Raw genomic sequence first — 24,288 nt, forward strand, 5'->3', positions numbered from 1 at the left:
TTAAAGTATTGTATTGCCCCCTAAAAGTTATACAAATTACCAATATACACTTTTTACAGGAAATACTTATAAAGTGCTTTTTTCCCTGCACTTACTACGGCATCAAGGCTTCACTTCCTGGATAACATGGTGATGTCACGACCAGACTCCCAGAACTGTGCGGGCTGTGGCTGCTGGAGAGGATGCTGGCAGAGGGATGCTCAGTGTCCCTCCAGTGCCCTGTGTCCCTCAGTGTCCCCCTGCCATCATCCTCTCCAGCAGCCACAGCCCGCGCAGCTCTGGGAGTTGGGTCGTGACATCACCCTGTTATGACATCACTGTATATTGGTAATTTGTATAACTTTTGGGGGGCAATACAATACTTTAATAAAAATTTTCGCTGGAATTCTCCTTTAAAATGATCCAATCTTCATAAGCAAAGAACAGCCTAAAACCTCTCTAACTGCTAATAAAAGCTTAAAAACTGGCAAAGACGGAAACAGAACTTACAAGAATCATTATGGCACAGATCCTCTCCTTTCCCACAGTACTGTTTTCCCTTGGTACGCAAGTTGGCACGGACAGGATTGTCTGCACTTGGTTGCAGGATAATGCTGAAGATTTGTTTTCCAGTCCACAAAGTTACTGGCTACATAAGTGGAAAAAATTGAATATAAATAAGCCACGAAAAGCCAAATCCACAATAATCTTTTCCCAGATTCATAACAAATACCTTCAAGATTGCTGGATGGGGCAGACGGACTTTAATCTTTTCATCTTTACCAACTAAGATAGAGGCAATGATTTGACAAGCTTTGGAACGGTCGAAAAAGGTGTCTCTGAGAGTGAGGAGATAGGCAGCTGGAAAATGGAGACACTGTCAATATCATCTAACACTAAAAAGGACACAAAATTCCAGAATGACCAAACCCGGCTTTCCAGAACATTCCACTTTCTATGTGACATACCTGTAAGAAAGTCCTGAATAGCAGCAATAAGGGGCTCCCCATTACGTGGCGTCACCAGATTAGCTTTAGTCTGTAGAACATAAGAAAAAGAGTATAGCACAAAAATGTAAATATTAAGAGGTTGTCATTAAAGGCGTTGGCCACTTTATAGTAAAATAGGTCAGTACAAAGTATTAGTAAGTGTGCTCACTGTATATACTGACAGCAGCTCCCTGTGTACCTCATAGAGCTAAAATCAGACTCCCCTCCTCCAGGCTGGGCTGCCCTGCTCTGTTTTGTTTCAGTCCATAAAAAGGCTGACATGGAGGAGCATGTGACCATGCCCTGTCCCCTATGTCCTCCATAGACATATACAGGCTCAGTGGTGGACACTGGGGGGCGGGGCCTGGTCACATGCTCCTCCATGTCAGCAATCTTATGGACCAAAACAGCACAGAGCAGGGCAGCGCAGCCTAAAGGAGAAGAGTCTAATATTAGCTCTATGAGGTACACAGGGAGCTGCTGTCAGTATATACAGTGAGTACACTCACTAATACTGTACACTGAGTAATTTTACTATAAAGTGGCTAACCCCTTTAAGAATAGAAAACTGGATCTGCTTTTCCAAAAACAGCACAAAGCTTTTTGAAGGGCTGTCTCTGGTATAAAGGAGGGAAAGGAAATGGAGTAAAATGTTAGCAGTGTAAAAGAAATTAGTGAGTGAGTGAGTGAGTGAGTGAGTGTGTGTATGTATGTATGTATGTATGTATGTATGTGTGTGGTATTGCAATTCAGGTCCATTCACTTCAATGAAATAGAGCTGAAAAAGCCACACCCAAACTTATGATAGAAGAAGTGCTGTTTTGAGAAGATAACACAGCCTGGATAACCCATTTAATGTCTTCTGGTGTGAAGTTCAGACATGGCAGAGTTTTAGCATTTATGTGGGGCAAGTTGTCCAAGTGTTCACTCCAGATATAGTAATAGTAATATTTCACATTGTGGTTTTCTGTATACTGCAGGGAACTAGTGTTAGAAGTTGACCTTATACCATTTGGAAGTACTTACCCCCATCAACACATAAGCTTCTGCCTTGGCTTCTTCTGTCTGGGGTAGATGAAGATTCATTTCATCCCCATCAAAATCAGCATTGTATGGTGTGCAGACACACTCATTGAACCGAAAAGTTCTATGTGGTTTAACCTTGGCCTGTATAGGAAAGACACCTGAATATAATCACTTTTTTAAAAAGAAAAACTGACTTCCACCTTTTGATAAATCTGGGCCTGTGATTCAAGTCGGTCACTTACAACTGCAAAAACAAACTAGAATACAAATCTTCTTGTCATTTCCAGGCTAAATGTATGCGATAGAGATTTTTTTTTAAATTTATTGTCTGAAATCTAACTTCTGCTGAGAAGATGTAAAGGGAAATTATCAGCTGATATGTCCCTATAGCGCATGGGGTGCTGGGAATGAAGATATGTTTCTTACCTTCATCCTAGTCTGTGTTTCTGTGATATTAGCAGTTTATCTCCTATGCTAATGAGGCATTTTGGAGCACTGGGGGCGGGGCCTGCTAATACCAGGAAGGCAGGCCGCCAGGGGCAGACCGGAATGCCTCATTAGCATAGGAACTGCTAATATAATAAAAATTACAAAGTGGAAAATTAAGCCTCCATGACACACTCCACAGAAGATAAAACTATAGATTTTAAACAATCATAAATAAAAACACTGAGGCCACTTTGAAAGACATGCTCACATATATTTTATTATGAGAAACTCTTGCCAACAAGGTGGTGATAGTATCACTTTAAGCACTTATTTTCTATGCACTAAATAACCTGAGATACTCACTATGTGAGCCATGATGCTGAGTTTGTGCAGGGATGGCTGTCTGTTGAAAAGAACAATGTCTCCATCTATGAGGTGCCTCTCCACTACATCCCCGTATCGGAGTTCCTGAGCGATCTTTTCACGGTTTCCGTACTTAAGAAACCTGTAAAAGTACGTTTTGCACTATAAATAAACATTCTAAATTCACACTGAATGTTACTTGGCGGTTATTTAAATGGGAAAAAACTCTCCTATCTGCATATGCAAATGTATAAAGGAAGAAAACAAATATTCTTTGTTGTTGTGTCTCATCAAGCCGCTATTCCCATGTTTTCTCCAGTTCTTATCTACATTCAACTGTACATGCTACAGAAACTAGGAAACCATGTAACACATCTACAAAAGGTGAGAGGATAAACCCTATAGACAGTAAAAGTGCACCTCTTCATTTGGGTATGCCTCTGCTGGATAAAGTTTGCCCCTGGATGTACATCTGGCCCATTCTGCACCAGTTTCCTCATAAAATGGACATTTGCTTTGTTCACCTGAAAGAAATACAACAGAAATGTAAAACGTAGTGTTCAAGAGTGCTGACATAGTGAAGAAAAACTTAGAAAACAATAAAATATAGCAACTTCATAATGATTCCTTCTACCCTCTATCCCTACAGCTGTACACCAGCTATAAAGTGGGCGGTTTCTGTTTCTTAAGCTTGCAGAAAATCCTGCAGAGTAATGCTACGTTTACACGGAGCGATTATCGGGTGAATGTTCGCGTTAACGATCGAATTCGAACGATAATCGTACGTGTAAACACGGCGAACGATCGAAAAATCACTCATTTTGATCTTTTAACATGTTCTTAAATCGTCGTTCGCAAAAAATTCGCTGATCGTTCTGTGTAAACAGTCGTCGCGCGTTAGTCCGTCCGGCCGCCCGCAGCCCCGCCCGGCCCCCCGCTCATCCGCAGCCCCCTGCGCCGGCTCGGTCGCCACCCACGCCGCTGGACAGGCCCAGATCATATGCCAGAAGTCTGATTTTGGACAGTGGCACCTATGACATTCCTCCGAAGGATACCTGCCCATTCTATGCATCCGTACCGGTGTTAAATAGCTTTGATGAATGATAAACAATTGAGCCATTCTGTTGTTAACGGCAGGAGAAACATACAAATGGGTGGACAGGACATCAGACCACTCATCTTCGGATAATTCACCCAAAACATTGCGCCATCTATCTTCCACTGGCAGAGGGTTATGCTTTATACGGTACTGAATAAGAAATGAATATAATGCAGAAATTAGGCCTCCAGGTCCCTGAGACTAAACACCCCAATAAGCGGATATTCAGAGAACGGCAAAGAAGACCTTGGGAACTGGGCACGGAAAGCATGTCTAAGCTGAAAATATCTATACATAGACCCCCTTGGTAAATCATATTTATCCTGCAACTGCTGAAAAGAGCAAAACGTTTGATCCCTGCACACATCCCCCACTCTACATATTCCATGCCGTATCCAGAAGTGAGGTTCCAATTGCTCAGAAAAGTGTGGCAGATTAGGGTGATACCACAATGGCGTTTCCGTCATCACTCCCTGAAACCGTAGTAACTTTTTAACAGCACCCCAGACTTGTGAAGCTAGATTATGTAATGGAAGGAGCTTAGTAGGCTTCAGAACCCCCTTCTCTAAAACTGGCCACAGATGTTTAAGATCCAGAAAGTGAGCTAAATGATGTTCCCTGTTTGGTAAGACCTCCGCCTCCACCCATTTCCCAAGGTAACGCAGTTGGCCAGCTAAATAATACAAATAAATATCTGGAAGGGACATCCCACCATAAGCCTTGGGTCTCTGAAGTGTTAATAGACTTAGTTTGGATCTAGAGGCCCCCCAAACAAAGGAGGGGAAGAGGGAGTGGATACTCTTAAAGAAGGACATTGGGACCGGAGCCGAGGCGTGCTCCAACATGTACAGGCATTTTGGTAGTATAACCATCTTGATGAGATTAATACGCCCCGGCAAGAGGGAGAGTCGCCCAGATCTTAAACTTAGCTTTTATGAAATCTAATAATGGATAAATATTCATAGTGAGATCCTGGGAGTATTGTCTACAAGTCGTAATACCCAAATACTTAAACTGGGCCACAACGGGCAACCCATGGGCGATAGCCGCCCAACCATTTGGACATAGGGGCAGAAATACTGATTTAGACCAGTTAATATATAAACCGGAGTAGCGGTCAAAGGAGTTGATGAGGGAAATCGCCAAAGGGAGGGTAGTTAGAGGGGAGGACATAAAAAGAATAGTGTCATCAGCATATAATCCTACCCTGTCTTCTCGATCACCATTGATAATGCCTTTATACAACGGGTTTCTCCGTAACCTCAACGCCATGGGTTCAATCGCCAAAGCGAATAATAAGGGTGACAGTGGACACCCTTGTCGGGTGCCACGGGACAGCGAGAAGTATCTGGAATACACACCATTCACCATAAGACGTGCTTTCGGAGCTTGGTACAGTAAGGACACCCATTTGAGGAAATTAGGGCCAAACCCAAATCTGGCCAACACCTCAAAGAGATATCCCCATTCCACGGAATCGAACGCCTTGGCCGCGTCTAGCGAGGCCAAGGTCCAGTCCGCCCCCTTTGCACCCCCCACCTGGACAAGGGATTGTACTCTACGGATATCATCTGAGGTAGAACATCCCGGAATGAATCCCGACTGGTCACAGAGAATTATTTCAGTAATATATTTATTAAGCCTTTTGGCCAACATTTTGGTAAGAATTTTGTAGTCTAAATTGAGTAGTGAAATGGGCCTATACGAGCTGCAGTCCAGTGGGTCCTTATCAGGCTTCAGTATCACAATAATAGTAGCTTCATTCATAGACTCTGGGAGCTTGTTCTCATCAAAAGCATACTGAAACATACTTAGCATAAGAGATCTACATAACGTTTAAAAACGTCAACCGGGATTCCTTGCCTGCTTTAATATCAGATATAGCGTCCAGCAGTTCCTCTGTGGTAAATGCGGCTTCCAATTCTGATCTACTGTCAGCCGATAAGGTGGGGAAGGCTAGATCGTCTAAATACCCACACAGTTCCGACTGGGTGTAATCTACCCTGGTCGTATACAGATCGACATAAAAATCTGTAAAACAGGCAGCTATTCCATCATCCGAAGCGTGAATAACCCCGAGAGTCCCGTATTTTAATAACAGCTGGAGAGGCAGAATTTTGGTGGATCAGATGCGCAAGCATTTTACTAGATTGGTTCCCTAATTCAAAAAACGTTTGCTTAGTAAAGAACAATTTCCTATTAGCTTTTTCTTTTATATGAAAAAGGTATTGACGGCCCGCCACTAACCATGCTTGCTTGTGTGCCTCAGTGGGATTTTGTGTAAATTGCATTTCTAAATGCAGACATCGGGCAGCTAACTCCATCTCCTCCCGGGTGGACTCACGCTTCAGATAAGAAACAGTGGATTGCACACATCCCCATAAATACGCTTTAAATGTTTCCCACAAGGTGTTTTTATTCTCATGAGGGTCATTAGCTAGAATAAACTGGGAAATCTGGTCAGGGATCCTATCATGGGAGCCTATCAGGGATAACCAAAATGGATGTATCCTATGGTTCCTCACTCTAGGAGATACAGTAGTGTGAACATGCAGAAGCAAAGCTGAATGATTGGATATTCCCCTCTGAGTGTAGTATACCCGAGACACGGCAGAGGCCATAGACGGCGTACCCAGTGCATGATCTATTCTAGACAGGGTATGCCTCCCCGCTGCATGACATGAATAATCCCTCCCATTGGGATGATGGTGCCTATATATGTCTACCCAACCCAATTCATCCAATAGTGCTCTCAGGAGCGAAGCAGACTGAGGGGTTACTGGCGGACCCACACTGTGTTTATCCACTAGGGCAGGCATGTCCAAACTTTTTTCGAAGAGTGCCAAATTTGATGAAGTGAACAAGTGCGAGGGCCGACCATTTTACATGCTACATGCTTTATAACACAGGCAGATAATACCAAGCTGGATACCTGGGGGGGCCGTAAAAGTTCGGAACGCGGGCCGCAAATGGCCCTCCGGACGGACTTTGGACATGCCTGCACTAGGGGGTTAACCATCATATTAAGGTCTCCTACACAAAGCACCCTAGCTTGCGGGTATGTGGCCGCGAACACCGCAGCCTGATGCAGCACACGCAGGGAAGCATGAGGGGGATTATAGATGCCCAGAAGCACATATGGGTGATTATCTATGTATGCAAAAACAAACACAAACCTCCCCTCACTATCCCTCCGGACAGCAATAGGATCCCACTTCAGAGACTTGTTAATGAACAATGACACCCCCCTAGAATAAGAAGTATGACATGCATGTTCAGACCACTGGACCCAGTGCCTCCTCATCCTATGTGATGTGTCAGGTGTAAGATGTGTCTCCTGCAGACATAAAATGTGAGGGTTAAACCGTCTAATATGTGAAAAGACCATAACTCGCTTCCTTGGTGTCCCCAAACCTCTGACGTTCCATGACATTACCGTAATGGACGCCATATCTGATCCCAGTACCTATAATAAACAATAGCGACCATCCCTAATGAGAGACGTCCATTCCAGAGAATAACAGACATTATTATGCGGTGAGGGGAGTGAAAAAAGAGAGAAGAAAAGTTCACTGTCCCAGTGCTTAGTAACTAAATCACCAAACCGTGGTGACAAAACACATTGAACTCCAACCAGTAACAGAAACAGCAGAGATTGAGACATCTCCGTTGCACTAATAGTTGTGAAAAATCACAGTACGGGGGAAGAATCCCGCAATACCATATGATGTATATAGCAACACAGTATAATGAAAATACCAGTGGGAAGAAAAAGGAGACAGGAAAGACTGGAGCATCTCACATAGCGTAGTAACACCCGTGTTCCAAATCCGAAGCACAGGTGTCACCACAGACCATAGAGCACTATAACTGAGTGTGCTGGCAGTGGGCAGAACAAACCAGATCTGGAAAAGATCATAAAACTTTTGCAACCAGAAACAGAGTTGAATATACAAACAGCTTATGAGGCTCCGTCGCCCCCAAGTATGGGAAAAACGAACAGGGTGAAAAACGAACTGGGGGCGACAGACAAACATAGCAACTAAGACATAAAGGAAACAGCTCTAATGCCAAACAGAAGTGATCAGTGCCACGGTTGGAGCAACCCGTCGGGACATATAGTAGTCTCCGCAACTAGGAGCCTAGAACCAGTGTAGAACATGTCCGGAACCGCACCAACATCTCAGTCAGTTCTCAGAGTGACGGAAAACAGGCACAACGAGCCCACAGTTTGCAGTAAACCGGAGGCTTCTCCAGAACAGGTGCTGATTAACATGCCACAAAACTGTCATGGTGGCGACACTCTCCAGCACGTGGAGACAGACAGGGTGAATAGCCAGTTACGGACAGTTAGGAGAGCGTCCATGCTGGCGATAGAGCCATTCCTCCGCCTCTTGTGGATTCCCAAAGAATACCGCTCTATCCCCATCTACCACTCGGAGACGTGCGGGCTATGCCATCGAGTAAGGGATATTCTTCTCTTTCAGTTTGCGTTTCACCGCCATGTATGTCGCTCGTTTCTTCTGTAGCTCCGCGGAGAAGTCAGGAAAGATGGAAACAGAAGCCCCATTATATGTTATCTCTGGCAGGCGTCTAGCATGGCGTAGGACCAGATCACGGTCTGTACTGTTCAGAAGACGGGCCAAAAATGGTCTAGGGCGAGCCCCTGGCTGGGGAGGCCTATCTGGCACGAATGCAGAGGAGAAGGTTACCTCAGGCAGCAGGGAAGTCAGCCACTGGTTGGTAAAGGCGATCGGGTCCTGTCCCTCTGCACGTTCCGACAGCCCGAGAATCTGCAGGTTGTTTCGCATAAGGCGATTTTCCAGGTCATCTGCCTTGTGGCGCCAACCCTCTGCCTGGTGTTCTAGCGCTGCAACTGCCGCAGGGACCGGCTCCATCCTGTCCTCCAGGCCAGACACCCGATCTTCCACATGGCGGACCCTCTCCCTGAGCGCCTGCATGTCATGCCTCAGAAGCCCGACATCTATTTTCACCTCCTCTATCTTTCCTGTGGGGGAGGTAGTACTCGCTGCAATAGCTTCCAGTACGGAGGTAAGCTGTGCCGATACCTTTTTAAGGGTTGGTTCTGGCTGCTCCTCTCCATCAGAGGCCTCGCTGTGCTCCGGACTCGGAGCCTGTGAAGAGCCGGCACCATCTTGGATCCCCTGACGGACATACTCCGCCAGCCGCCGCCGATTGCGCTCTAGTGGGGCTCATCTTGTGAGTAAACGATGCCGCCAGTCCTCTCCCCAGAATGCAGGTAACCAGTGTGCTCAGGATCAATGCAGGATGATGTATTAGCGGGGTTCTCACGGAGCAGCTCTTACATGCGTCTGCTCGCCTCGCTGTCCAGGCCACGCCCCCCACATCTATGGATCTTTAGAAATAAGATCAAGTGCCCCTGAAATAATTGGCACAGAAGTGCACATCTAGACAGCACTGTACACACCCTTTCTGATCTTCCATAGGGAATGAATAGAGTGCTCTGTTTTTGTGATCGGTGAGGGTCCTAGAAGCCAGGCTTCAACCAATCAGCTACTTATCACATATAATGCAGACATGGGATAACATTTGATCTTGGATCTCAGTGGTTATTCACATTCTAAATGTCTGACACTGTAACGTCGCAGTTAGGGCAAGGAGACATATCTTTTTATATATCAGTCTGTGCTTCCAGAACATGGAAAAATGCTTTTCCAAGTGCCTGAAGTGCAGCAAGCTGTAACACCTCCTTACTCCTCTTCCTATATTCGATCCTGCTTAGGACTCAACTTCTAGGTGTTAATTAAGCAGGAAGGTGGGAGATCGGAGACATTCCAACTTGTAGCAGATCAGAATAAAAGTCTTTTCCTACATTCTGGAAGCACAGCTGAATATGTGAAAGGTACCATGTGTCTCCTTGTCCTAACAGCTATGTAACTGTGTCAGCAGTTTGGGATGCAAATCACAGTGGACTACTTACTTCCAAACTGTGACTAAGTGCACAGAACACATCTGGATAAAAATACAAAAAATTGCAGCACTCAAGTGAGGCCAGGTGCCAGCTGTCCCACCTTGGTCCACCGATGGAAGACACATTATCCTATACATATGACGGCAGCATTCAGATAGCATAAAAAAAACTTATGGAATTTATTAACAAGCAGAAACGTTTCAAACTCTTCAATAGAATCCTTTCTCAAGCAAGTGGCTTGAGAAAGGACTCTATTAAAGAGTTTGAAACATTGCTACTTGTTTCCATGAGTTAATAAATTCACAAGTTTTCCATGCTATCGGAATGCTGCTGCCATATCTATAGATTGGATAAAAGTGCAGCTGCTGACCCCATGCCACATCTCCTTATAATAGTTCCCAACCACACTAATGCATGCAAACCCTGTAAACGATGCTCCAAAATATGAGTGATTAGTTGCAAATTTACCTTCTCAGGAAAAGTAAGTATTTTTGCCACATGTACAGGAACAGCAACCTCATCAATACGGAGATTTGGATCAGGAGAGATAACTGTGCGGCCAGAGAAATCTACTCTCTTGCCAGAAAGATTCCCTCTGAACCGACCTGTAAAAACATTAAATAGAAAGTTGTAATTCTTCTTTTTAAATTTTTTGTTTAATTAAAGTGCCCAACAATTTGAAAAGAAATGAAAAAATAAGTATTTTTATAATAGAAGTGTCTCCAAAGGGCCCCTTTATTAGGGGTATTCGGGAACTTCCCAAAACCCCAGTTTTTACATCTGTGCCCTAACTTTGCACCACCCCTCCTTCCCTCCTCCCCACCCTCTTCATCATTTGGAATGCCACTAAAACATTTTCTCCATGCTGAAGATTGCACAGGTGTTTAACGATCCAGCCCATGTGCCGGGCTGCCACAGGTGAGGAATAGGAGGCAATCTGCCTGGAGCATTCCTAATGATGAAGAGGGTGGGGAGGAGGGACAGAGAGGTTGTGCAAAGTTAGGGCACAGATACTCCTGTTTGGCACGGGCTTCAAGTTTAAAAGTATTTTTTTAGGACAATAACTGCATCACCTGCCGAATGGACCCCAGGACAGATCTTGGATTAAAAGCTGCTATCCGAAGGTACAAGTGGTTTGGGGGGGGGGGATCAGATTGTGGGTACAGAGTTGCTTTAAAGGGGTTCTCCAGCGTGTAATTTAGTCCTAAAAATTTTACTGCCCCCTGACTGTCTGATGAACATGTACGGCGCCAACCACTATCTAGTAAGTCATAACAGATCAGGAGACATTACCTTGCTTCCCCTTCAGCCTTTGAACAAAGCCACGTGTCCATTTTTTGGGGGCCATATTTAAAGGAATCCCAGAGAGTTCACTATTTATGTAAAGTGCACATTGCAGCTGAAGGAAATCCCAGTCTTCAATGATCATCTGAGTTTTGGCTCCTGATATTCTATGCTGAAAAGCAAACAAAATATGTTAAAATGTTTTCTTAAAATGGCAGATTCAGTAACCCACATTTATATTTTCTAATGTTTTATGATTATATCACATATCTATATCATTCTGCCTGGGAACAAATAAGGATCTGGTCATGCTTAACTCATATAGTGGGGACATTTCGCGATGTACGTTGTGAAGTACAGCAATATAGCTGTTTAGCAGATGAAAAAAAAAGGACACTCCATTTAAGATGAGTGCAACTCAAGTCTGATCGATTGGCACTTGACTCCCAGTGGCTGAAGGAGTTATGGTGCGTTTACACAGAGATTTATATGAAAGCCAAAGCCAGGAATGGATTTAAAAAGAGGAGAAATCTCATTCTTTCCTTTATGACATGTTCCCTGTTTATAGTCCGTTCCTGGCTTTGGCTTCAAAAATCTGTCAGATAAATCTCTCTGTGTAAACACACCCTTAGACAAAGCCCTAAGGAGGCTGGGGAAAAAAATGGATACAGCCTAGGGCTCTAATGGAGTCTCCTTCGTATCTATAGGACACTACTGATATAATAATATGCTTATGTGCCCCTCGGTGTGATTACTGCTTAAAGTGACTCTGTACCCACAATCTGACCACCCTAAAACACTTTTACAGTGGGATAGCTGCTTTTAATCCTAGATCTGTTCTGGGGTAAGTTCGGCAAGTGATGCAGTTATTGACCTAAAAAACAACTTTTAAACTTGCGTCCCTGTGTCAAATTGGCTTGGCCTAGAGTGTCTATGCCCTAGGATTGCGACACCCCTCCATCCCTCCTCCCTGCCTTCCTCATCATCAGGAATGCCCCTGCGCAGGATTTTTCCTATTTATCACTTGTCTGAACACTGCACAGGTGCCTTAACGATCCAGCTCATGTGCAGTGTTCAGACAGGTGATAAATAGGAGAAATTGTTCTAGGGGCACTCCTAATGATGAAGAGGGCGGGGAGGAGGAACAGAGAGGCGGTGCAGGCCTAGGCACTCTAGGTCACGCCAATTTGACACAGGGCTGCATGTTTAAAAGTTGCTTTTTAGGACATGAGTCAATATTGTTTGATCAAATTATATACTAACTTCTTATGTTGGTTTTTAATGTAGCTGAACAAGCTTTAGTGTCAACCATGGGTGCTATGTGCAGCCACTTCTGTCCTTTAGGCTTGTGCATATTTTATGTATTATGTCCCTCTTTTCATTGAGGCTAGACCCATGTGATCCAAATTAGCAGGAAGCACCTGAGTACATATGGTAAGTACCTCCTTTGTTTCTCCCATTCTACCTGCAGGAGCAATGGTGAGAGGTAACAGCTTTTTCACACTTGTGTGGCTTGGTGGCCGCTTTCTCCGCCAGTGGTGCCTGCAGGGTTCAGGGGGGCCCTTGGGGTTTGGTCCTGTGACGGTGGGGTTGCAGGGCTATTTCGTGGCCCTCCTTCCCTGCTTGCGCACGCTTTGCGTCCCCTGACTGCCACTGTGTTGTTTGGTTAGGGACTCATGTGTATCAGAGACCTGCACATGGTACATGAGGCAATATGTTTTGATCAAATTATATACTAACTTCTTATGTTGGTTTTTAATGTATCTGAACAAGCTTTCATGTCAACCATGGGTGCTATGTGCAGCCATTTCTGTCTATCAGGCTTGTGTGTTTTTTAGGACAATGACTGCACCACCTGCTGAACGGACCCCAGGACATCTTGGTTTAAAAGCCGCTGTCGGTACAAGTGGTTTAGGGGGAAGGGGGATAGACTGTGGGTACAGAGTTCTATGCTAACCTAAATATCTTGGAGCCTGAATTAAATTGCATAAAGTTATTTCTGGTTCACTTATTATTTACATGATCTGGAATACAACAAAAAGTAAAATTGAAATGAAAAGCAAAATGGCTTACTTTCTTGATGACATCATTTAAGAAGATTATTTCTGTCAGCTTCATGGTGAGGTCATCTTCATTAGTGCCAGATTTCAGGTCACTCACTACTGATGGCCGGATGCAGAGGGGAGGGACGAGCAGCCTAGTGAGGATAAGGTCACATGGCTTACCAGCTTCTGGATTCATAAGTAATAAAGGGACGTCTTCTGCTGGGATACGCTTTAGAAGATTCAATACAACTAATGGGTTTAGATTTTCCTGCAATGAATTAAACCAAAATTGTGCATGAGAAAATTAACTGACAAATAAATATGCTGTAACAATAGGTGAGACTTTTCTTTAATCAACTGTTTCTTATTAAAAGATTTAAGATTTTATTAAAAGATTTAAAGTGACTCTGTACCCACAATCTGACCCCCCCCCCCCCCAAACCAATTGTACCTTTGGTTACTTGCTTTTAATCCAAGATCTGTCCTGAGGTCCGTTTGGCAGGTGATGCAGTTATTGTGCTAAAAAATTACTTTTAAACTTGCAGACCTGTGTCAAATTGGTGTGGCCTAGAGTACCCATGCCCTAGGATTGCGACACCCCTCCATTCCTCCTCCCCACCCCCCTCATTATTTGGAATGCCCTCTTCATCATTTTTCCTACTCATCACCTGTCAGAACACTGCACAGGTGCCTTAACAATCCAGCTCATGTGCAGTGCTTACAAAGGTGATGAATAGGAAAAACTATGAAGAGGGTGGGGAGGAGAGACAAGGGCATGGGTACTCTAAGCCAGTGCTTCTCAATTCCAGTCCTCAGGCCTCACCAACAGGTCATGTTTTTAGGATATCCCATACAGAGAACACCTGTGATAATACCTGATGCACCGAGTATAATTATATCACATGTTAAATACTAAAGAAATCCTCAAAACATGACCTGTTGGTGAGGCCTGAGGACTGGAATTGAGAAGCACTGCTTTAAGCCACACCAATTTGACACAGGGCTGCAAGTTTAAAAGTTGCTTTTTAGGACAATAACTGCATCACCTGCCGAACGGACCCCAGGACAGATCTTGGAATAAAAGCAGCTATCTGAAGGTAAAAGTGGTTTGGGAGGGTCAGCTTGTGGGTACAGAGTCGCTTTAAGGTTTAAATAAATGTTATGGGCTTTATTAATGCTCCACCGACACATCTATTAGAATTTCTGACTTACCAGGCCAAAGAGGAATAATAGGACTTTTTTTTCTTCTTTAGGTTGGATGAATAGGTTGAATAGGTTAAAGGCAGGGCCAGGACAAGGAGTTTTGGTGCCCTAGGCAGAGACGGCAAATGGCCCCCCCCCCCCCAGTATATAGCCCCCACATACAGTATAGCCTCCTGGCTGCCCCCACATAGTGTATAGCAGGGGTCACCAAACTTTTTACACAGGGGGCAAGTTCACTGTCCCTCAGAGCGGTGGAGGGCCAAACTATATACTGCTGCTATATCTGGTCTGCGGGGAGCTGTTGCCGCTGGAGGATGACACTGTCTCTGCTGATGAGGAGGAGGGGGAGTGGGAGATCATACTGCCCATGTCTCTGATCTGGGGGAGGAGCAATGGGGTGGCTTAGGATGATGGAGTTGTAGTTCTACCACAGCCACACAGGTGCATGCTGGGAGCTGTTTTTCTACCAAAGCCATACAGGAGCATGATGGGATCTGTAGTTCTACCACAGCCACACAGGAGCATGCTGGTAGCTGTAGTTCTACCTCTGCCACACATGAGCATCCTGGGAGTTGTTGTTTTACCTCTGTCACACAAGAGCATGCTGGGAGCTATAGTTCTACCACAGCCCCACAGGAGCATGCTGGGAGCTGTAGTTCTACCTCTGCCACACATGAGCATCCTGGGAGTTGTTGTTTTACCTATGCCACACAGGAGCATGCTGGGAGCTGTAGTTCTACCACATCCACACAGGAGCATGCTGGGAGCTGTAGTATTACCTCAACCACACATGAGCACAAACACACACACTCCATCAGCAGACACATTCCACTAACACACATGCACACTCACACTCCATTAGCGCGCACAAACACACACACAGATACATACATATACTCACCCATACAGCAGTAGCAGTGGAGGATGACACTGTCTCTTAGCTGAGGATCTGACTCCTCATGTCTCTCTCTGTTGAGAGGGGGGCGGGGTTGTCTCTGCACTTCTCCCCTATCCTGATTGGCTCCGGATGTCATGTGACATGGTCAGAAGCTTTTCTTCAGCTCCAGAGCCAAACAGAAGAGAGGAGAGGAGCGGAGAAGAGCAGGTCCTGCCGCTGCGGGGCTGGAGCTTTCAGCAGAGAGGGGAAGGGATGCTGCCGCGGGTGCAGTCGCGTGGGGGGGATTTTTACTTAAGCATACATTGCCCTCCCCCAGTAATTCAGCAGGAGATGGCGCCCTAGGCCATCGCCTAGCCTGGCCTACCCGTTGTCACGGCCCTGGTTACAGGGGTAGTTCAGCAAAAAATGTTGTCCTTCAAATCAACCGGTGTCAGAAGGTGCCAGAGATTTGTAAATTACTTCTATTAAAGTTCTAAAGTTTTCCAGTACTTATTAAATGCTGTATGTCCTGTTGGAGAGAGGGAGAGGTTTTCTACAGGGATTTGCTACTTCTTTGGACAGTTCCTGACATGGACAGAGGTGTCAGCAGAGAGCACTGTGTCAGACTGGAAAGAATACACCACTTCCTGCATGACATGCAGCAGCTGATAAGTACTAGAAGACTAAAGGTTTTTTTTTATAAATAAATTACAAATCTCTGGCACTTTTGGCACCAGTGGATTTGATAGTAGTTTTTTTCTAAACTACTACTTTAAAGTGATTATTCAGCCTTAAAATAAACATTTGGCCTATTCTGAATAACAACTTTTACTATCAAACTACCAGGGGGTCCAATCCTGGCCACCCCTTGCAACAGTGGAACGAAGTGCAACATTATCTCATTAACTTCAATAAAACAGAATGACAGTTTTGCGCTGCTTTTCCTAACAGTATAACAACTGGAGAGAGGAGAACAAGTAAATTGTGAAATGTCTTTACGGCTCACAAGTGCTGTGGCCTCTTTACACAGCTAATTGTTTGGGTTCTGGGGGTTAGCCCCTCCAACTTAGTATTGACAGTCTATCCTAAGGATAGGCTATCAACTTTGTAAAGCTGCATATCCCTTTAAAAAAAGCAGGGTAAGATTATTTCTCATACACAAAACAAACTCACTTGTGCCCGTCCTAACAGAGCCTCCACTTCCTTGTTGTGCTCTATAGCGTTATCAAAGGACTGTAAGAACTGAGACACCATGGGGTCTATCACTTTTTTAGTGGTTTTGTACTTTTCATGAATGATTTTGAGCAAACCACACTTCTTTACTGGGCCTGCAAATGAGAAAAAAAAATAATGGAACATATAACAATGTGGGTTTGTTTTACCATTGTGGCTGAAACTATGCCGAAATGTGGTGACCAATGGCCATACAATGGTCGCCAGTAATAGACCTTACATTGGCTTAAAAAAATGCATAAATGTAATGTATTTTATACTGTTGTAAAGCTTTTTACTATACACAATTCACTGTGAAAGATGAAAGGTGTCAGTATGACCCTGAAACCCTTTGAAATTATTTTGTGAATATATTAACATCAAGCAATAGCACTTCCTGCATCCATGACTATTATAATAAATATAAACATTAATGCAAAAGATATCTAACCATTGAAGGCCCCGCAGTACAAACACACTGTCTTTTTGCGACACTTCTCTGATATTTTCTTTTTCAGTCCTCTCTTCTGCAGGTACGTCAGGCCTGGCCTCTTTAAGTGATCCAAGAACTGTTTCTTCTCTTCCGTGCTCAGCATGATATGGGAGCAGGTCTTGCAGATCATCTGGAAAAGCAAGTGAAAACATTCTGTCTGATCAAAATGTTTCCAGTGTATCTGTCATGAGTAAGTTGTTTCTATTGGCTTTGAACCCAAAAGTTATTGAAGGATGAAATAAGATTTACTTTTCACTACGTGAGCCTACATTTATCTCATTGGATTCAAGATAGATAGATAGATAGATAGACAAAATACAGATAGTCCACGGCACTCCGATAAACTTCAAAAAAGTGTAGTGATATTTATTTCATAGTAACACAGTGCATTACATCAAAAGCGACGTTTCAGTGGAATCGGCACCATTTTCAAGCGTGTTGAAAATGGTGGCAATGCCACCGAAACGTTGCGTCCGATGTAATGCACTGTGTTACCGTGGACTATCTGTATTCTATATGCAATAGCCTACCAGGGCTGAACCGCTGGCACCACAAGAACCAGCAGTGCTGCTTTATTTTCTACAATTTAGATAGATAGATAGATAGATAGATAGAGAGGGGCCTCTTAACATTACCCTTTCCAGCATTTGTTCAAGGGCTATGAATAAGACAGAGATTCATAGACAATGGTAAAGTTTTTAGGCAAAGGACCCTATGTTTTTCGTTTCTTTTTTCAAAGAATTAGAACTGCATTCTTACAAAAACAGTGCCACACATGTCCTCAGATTGCTTGTGACATTACAATGGAGATGGAATTGAGATGTAATATCACACACAAACTGAGGACAAGTGCGGTTTCTGGAAGAAAACAGACATGTTTTTTTAATAATCCTGAGAAAAACCCTTTTCATATCATAATCCCTTAAATCTGACATAATACTGGTCTGTCCCCACATAAATTGCACAGTAATGGAGAACTGTTTTTTAGAATGGGATTTCAAATTGATTGATTGATCTTGACCTGAACATTATGGAAGTCATTGCACACTGCACAAGAACTTCCCTATGCCTAGAATAACATCAGTAATTCCCCACATCAGGTCATCACAGATTTAGACTCCAAATCCCTTTATATGTATTTGTTCCACATTGTAGTGCATTAAGCAACTTACCTGCAAAATGCCAATGACAGCCTTGAAATACCCTACGTGAAAACAAGGTAGTTCAAGATCGAGGTATCCATAATGGCCTAAACAGTCAGCCAAATTTTTCCCACAGGTCAGACAAGGACGATCCTTCTCACTTGTACCCTAACAATGCAGACAAAAATATATGTTTTATAAACCCCTTTTCATATACTGTACCATATAAGAGAATTGTGAGATAATGGAGGAGGGGTCCTCTGTTCAGAATAGTCATGTGTTTGTCACAATGGAAAAAGCATACCAAGAGCATCACTCACTCTAAAAACCTGCCTTGGACTGCCCAGATAACCTGTTGCTTTTATTGATCACTGAGTAACGCTTTTCCCTTTTTATAAAGTAATTGCTTTTTGCTAGGATAGGCCATGAACGTTTGGCTGGTAGGGTCCAACCTTTGTGCTACCCCAGTGTTGTGCCTTCTCCTCACAATGGATACAGGGGTTCCAGAGGTCAGGCCACCACCGATCATAAATTATATATCTTAACAAAAAGCTATCACTTTAAAGGAGGGGAATACCCATTTCATTACTCCACTGCCAAGGAATGGTACAATTACTACCTGGTTTCTCTACATATATCAGTAGAAACATCTAATCTCCGAAAAGTCAGTAACAGCAGAATAGCATACAAAGGGTTAAGGTGATATATGGCTGTCATCCAGTGAATGCCTATAGTGTTATTATAAAATTGGCCAATATTATTTGATTTTAAACCTGCTGCTTAAAGCGAATTTAACAGCAGGTGCATCACTAAGATATTTAAATCAACAGACGGGCAACCCCTTTTTTTGAACCGTGGCCTGGTCCCACGGACTGCACCGATCTATTTCTGCCGGTCACCAGCCTGGCCTGAAGCACTGGAGGCGGATCCGCCTGCCCCCAGTGTGACGTTCTGCTCTCTCCTCTATGACGCGGCTCCATTATTGAACAGCTGGAAACGGGCCGCAGCACCAGTATCCCCATGCCGGCGTCAGTCTATTGATATAAAAATCTTAAAGCGATGTACCTGTTGGTACATGCGCTTTAAACCTATGTAAATTAATCTCTTTAAACCATATGTAAATTAAGCAGTTTGGAGCACTAAGGGCAGGATTACCATCCACACTGCACCAATCCCCCACATGAACACTGTGCAGTGACGTCACTCCAGCGCTCATTCCTGCAGTGCACTCATCCCCCCAGTGCCATCTAAACTATCTTATGTATGTCTTAAAGGGAATCTGTCAGCACTGACATGGCCTGAGCTGCTGGCAGTGTTATATATGTCACTGCATTCTATTCAACATGATACCTGCTTTTCCGTCCATGTAGCAGAAAAAGTGCAATCTTTATTTTCTTAGTGTAACCAAGTGTCAGAGCGAAGTTGCAGCTCTCTGGTCATGCCGTGCTCTGTCACGCCTCTTTCTTGGTTGTTCCTGCTTGTTCTTTTTGAATATTAATTTAATCTCAGCCTCCAGTTTCTTCACCGTGAAGACACACGTCTTGTGTTCTAAACTCGTTCAAGTGCCATAGCCAGGAACAGCGCTGCATGCGTGCTAAGCAGTGAAACTTACTCCCATCAATGCGTGCGCGCAGCTCTTCCTGGCTACGGTGCTTGAATAAGTTTAGGATGCAGGACATGCGCGTCAACATTTTCTGCTACATGGACAGATAAGGTATAGGTACCGTGTTGAATAGGGTGCTGTGACCTATATAACACTGTCAGCAACTCGGGTCCTGTCCAAGTGCTGGCAGATTCCCTTTAAACTGAAGATTTAGTGGAAATGACACTAAGGATGTAGATAACACTTAAATTAAAAAGAATTAAAAAAATATTAAATGACATACCATGCGATGGTCCAGAACCCCAAAAGGAAGTGGTGAATGGTTGTTGTCCTGGCTGTATAGACTCTTGCTTACCACCTGGATGTGTGCCTGCTGCCTCATCTGCTCCGGCGACTTCACCCCAAAGCAGATATGGCTTCTACAGACATATGGGAGAAAAGAGCAGGAACATTAACCCTTTTTTGACCAGGATTTATTTTAATGTTATTTTGTAGTTCATTTTGGCCCAACAGGCCCAAATAGAACTGTATGCTGGTCTAGCCTGCATCTGAGGATAAAAACATGGCCCTATGCAAGCAGCAGAAAGACACTAGGAAATGAGGGGAAGATCTATGTTTTCTAATAGGAATGAGAAGAGGCTTTATTTCTAAATCTATGACCTGACAGCCACCAGATGTCATTTTTTGACTGCAAATTGGCTGTTGCAGTTGGAGGAGCTGAAGGACACTGACGACTGTAGGCAAATTTACTTTATTATTTTCCCACACGCCCCATGCCTTTCCGGTTTTTTTTTTTTACATTTGACAGGGCTTCTGCTTTAGGGATACACTACAGACACATTATGTGTAAAGCGAAACTAACAGTAGGTTAGAAGACTCTAACCTCCTATTAGGATTCTACACGGATCAAGGTAGCTTTCTTAACTTCATCCTCTGTGCAGTTTTCAGGAAATCTTCACTTTATTCAATATATAAATTAAGCAGTTTGGCGCACTGTGGGTGGGACTACCACCCCTAGTAAACCAATCCGCCCTGTCAGCCCTTCCCTGCTTATGAATATAGAGGCAGCGCCACTCTTGTCTCTTGATATGGAGTCTTGACTGGGGATCTCCAGGGAGCGCCGTATCGGCAGCCTTGCACAGCATGGAAGACCAACAAACATTGCTGAAAATCTGGTCCTCAACTGTAGCAAGTGCTTTAAAGGGGCTGTCCAGTGAAAATCTTTTTCTTTCAAATGAACTGGTTTCAGAAAGTTATACAGATTTGTAATTTACTTCTAATTACTTATCAGCTGCTGTATGCCCTGCAGGAAATGTTTTCTTTTCAGTCTGCTGCCACCTCTGTCCGAGACAGAAAGACTTTAGATTTTTAAAAGTGACTGTACCACCAGGCCCAGGCTGAAGCACGGGAGGCAGGCCGATACACCCCCAGTGGGAAGAAACCCCAGCCCCTCCATGACGTGACCCTATGGAACCCTATCATAGAGGGGCTAGGCTTTCCGCCCACTAAGGGTGGGTTGGCCCGCCTCCAGTGCTTCAGCCTGGGCCTGGTGGTACAATCACTTTAAATAGAAGTAATTTACAAATCTATATAACTTTCTGAAACCAGTTCATTTGGTTTTTGCTGGAGTACCCCTTTAAGAGGCAGAAGTGCTGTGTACTGGGGGTTCTCCTAGCAACACTATACACAGGGCACTCCGGGCACCTAACCAGGAGGCATCTTGGCACCAGATCTGGCTCCCCTCCTCACATCTGTGCAGGCCTGTCAGCAGGTAGGAGAGCCCGGCCACATCCCTCCTCTTCCACCCTCAGGTTATAGAGAGATCATTGTAACCCCAGCGGAGGGCTCAGACCTAGAAGGTGCACAGCACAAGGCACAAACCCCACTGCAAGGCTGTGAACTACTACAACTCCCACTATCCACTGACAGCCAGAGCAGCAGGAATACGTCATTTCCATGGTGACTGCCCACTGAGATGCAGACAGCGCCCCATATCGGTCACATGTTATTACTCCGGACAGCTGACGAGCTGTCACATTACACACAGTGCAATCAGCAGGTCACCAGGACGTTACACATAGACAGCTGTGGCCCCGCCACTCACATCTTCTTAGCCACATCCGTCTCCCTGAACTGTTCCTTCATCTTGTCCCTCCGTGCTGCACTCCACACGTGAACTGACAACACTCGGGCACTCAGCGCTCCATGCTGCCTATAGCACTTCCGGTTCACCTTACACCTCACCATAGAATTGTAGTAGTGATGGGGGAAGAGAGGCCACGAGTACAAACAGCGACACCGTCAGGACGATAGGTAGATTGCAGCGTTCATTACTGAGCTGTGATGTTCCTTCCACTTCAAGGTACCGGTCTCCTGGACTTTGTCACCATATTGCGCTGCCATTTTCTGGAAAATACTGCGGCGAGATGTTAGCAGGGAGTCAATGGGACGATAAAAGCGCACTACTTACATTGCATATTGGTTTATGGCATTTGTGGGCTCAGTGGGGGGTCTTTTTTTTTTGGTGGCATTTTTTTCAATAGAAAGCCTAGAATCACATGATCTAAGAATCACGTGACTTGGAATGAGGAAAAAAAAGCCACAAAAACTAATGTATTCACACTAGTTCTGGCCAAAAATGGGCTAGAAAAAGTAGTTCTGAAGAAAGCCCAAGGCTATGTTCACACAGCCATTTTGCCCGTTTTATAGCCTTTTGTTTTTGTGTCCGGCATTGTAAGATGAAAAGATGGCCGTAAAACAACGAAAAGGTGGACGTGAAACGGCCAAAGGAGGACGTTGTGTGAACATAGCCTAAAAGGGTTATCCAGGAGTAAAAGTGGTGTGAATGGAGTGGTAGCCTTGTGTCTAGTGTGTATGACTGGCTGAGGCTCCATTCATTCTGTATGAGACTTGGTATATTTAAAGGGGTTATCCAGCGCTACAAAAACATGGCCACTTTCCCCCTACTGTTGTCTCCAGATTGGGTGCAGGTTTTGAAACTCAGTTACATAGAAGTAAATGGAGCTTAATTGCAAACCGCACCTGAACTAGAGACAAAAGTGGCCATGTTTTTGTAACGCTGGATAACCCCTGTAAAGGGGTACTCCGGCGGGGGCTATTTTGGGATCTGGCCGGGAAGGAGGTGGCTGAGAGAAAAGACGTCCACTCACCTCCCCGGATTCAGCGGCGAGTCCCGTATCGCGGCGCCCCGGTTCCCGGCCGCTTCCTGGTGTCTGACGCTGGCCCGAGACGTGACGTCTCAAGTCCGCTCAGCCAGTCAGTGACAGGCTGGATCCGTTTCAAGTCTGCTCAGATCCCGCCTCTGTTACTGACTTGCTGAGCGGACTGGAGACGTCACGTCTCGAGCCCGCATCAGACACCAGTAAGCGGCCGGGGACCGGAGCGCCGCCATACAGGACCCGCCGCTGGAATCCGGGGAGGTGAGTGGACGTTTTTTTCTCTCAGCCACCTCCTCCCCGGCCAGATCCCAAATTAGCCCCCCCCCCCCGCTGGAGTACCCCTTTAAAAGTCCCATAGACTGGAGCAATTACTGAGCCTGTGTACTGGTGCTTTGTTCTATCAGGGGCCCCATTCTCATGACTGGTGGGGGTCCTATCAGTCAGCCCCCCACTGATCAGCTCGGAATCCCTAATCCTGTAGATATAGGGGATATCTGTCGACCTTAGGATAGCTCCTTTATGGCTTATTCCCATGTCCTGTATTGTACGGACGCTATGGACGGGAAAGCCCCGTAGTGGAGTCTTTCACCCCCGGCATAATCAATCAATATGATGCCGGGAGCGGGGAAACTGTTTGAATCTTCGTGGCACTGTAATATAGCACAACTTTTACACGCGTTTTTTGGGGCTGAAAAAATGCCCCAAAACTGCCAGCGACTTATGTTTTCTGCCTTTTGCGTTTTTTATCTGGCGTTTTATCCCCTGTGTTTTTTTTTGTACAACTCGTGATTCTTTGTCACGTGATTCTATTGATGAACTGACGCCAGAAAAAAAAACCCATCATGTCTATATGGATATTGGCACTTTTATCTGGCGTCTCTTCCCTCCTATAGAAGGTTATGATGGGAAAACACAAAACGCACGGCCTGCAGCGATTTCACTAAACTGCAAATCCTCTGAAAAACTCCAAACTGCCCTGTAAAAAAAACCAGCAAAAAAACGTCCTGTTTATTGCATTTTATATATCCCCATTGAAACATCTAGCCACAACGTTCATCACCCAAAGTATCACCATGCGTACAATTTGGCGCTTTAAGTGTTGTTATTTTTGGGAAAACATCTAATCTGATTCCAACCTCAAGAAAACGCTAAACCTCTGCGGCCATTTATAACAAGGGTGCAATGAGAGACACTAATGGTCCTTTTACACGGAACGATTATCGTTCCTTTTTGCACGATAACGATCGCATTTGAGCGAACGATCAAGCGATGAGTGAAAAATCGTTCATTTTGATCTTTCAACATGTTCTCAAATCATCGTTGGTCGTTCGCAAAAAATTCACAGATCGTTCAGTGTAAACATTCTTTCAACGATTTCCCCTATGTGTGAGATTAAGGCTTAAGCAATCGCA

At 44.6% G+C, this 24,288-nt stretch overlaps 1 protein-coding gene across 1 annotated transcript in view; it reads right to left on the bottom strand.

Annotated features, from left to right (window-relative positions):
• The window catches only part of POLR3A (RNA polymerase III subunit A), a 44,321-nt gene extending 22,396 nt beyond the window's left edge, over positions 1-21,925 (bottom strand). The window contains exons 1-14 of the mRNA XM_069980875.1: positions 21,802-21,925; positions 19,981-20,116; positions 18,125-18,262; positions 16,911-17,082; positions 16,421-16,575; positions 13,196-13,435; positions 11,132-11,294; positions 10,307-10,443; positions 3,207-3,310; positions 2,787-2,928; positions 1,995-2,135; positions 948-1,017; positions 713-840; positions 490-628 (exon numbers count right to left, since the gene is read on the bottom strand). Coding sequence (XP_069836976.1) covers positions 490-628; positions 713-840; positions 948-1,017; positions 1,995-2,135; positions 2,787-2,928; positions 3,207-3,310; positions 10,307-10,443; positions 11,132-11,294; positions 13,196-13,435; positions 16,421-16,575; positions 16,911-17,082; positions 18,125-18,262; positions 19,981-20,116; positions 21,802-21,842 — 1,906 coding nt within the window. The 5' untranslated portion in view covers positions 21,843-21,925. The remainder of the gene's footprint in view (positions 1-489; positions 629-712; positions 841-947; positions 1,018-1,994; positions 2,136-2,786; positions 2,929-3,206; positions 3,311-10,306; positions 10,444-11,131; positions 11,295-13,195; positions 13,436-16,420; positions 16,576-16,910; positions 17,083-18,124; positions 18,263-19,980; positions 20,117-21,801) is intronic.
• Between the last annotated feature and the right edge of the window lie 2,363 nt (positions 21,926-24,288).

Source organism: Dendropsophus ebraccatus, chromosome 8, assembly GCF_027789765.1.
Source record: "Dendropsophus ebraccatus isolate aDenEbr1 chromosome 8, aDenEbr1.pat, whole genome shotgun sequence".
Taxonomy (NCBI): Eukaryota; Metazoa; Chordata; class Amphibia; order Anura; family Hylidae; genus Dendropsophus; species Dendropsophus ebraccatus.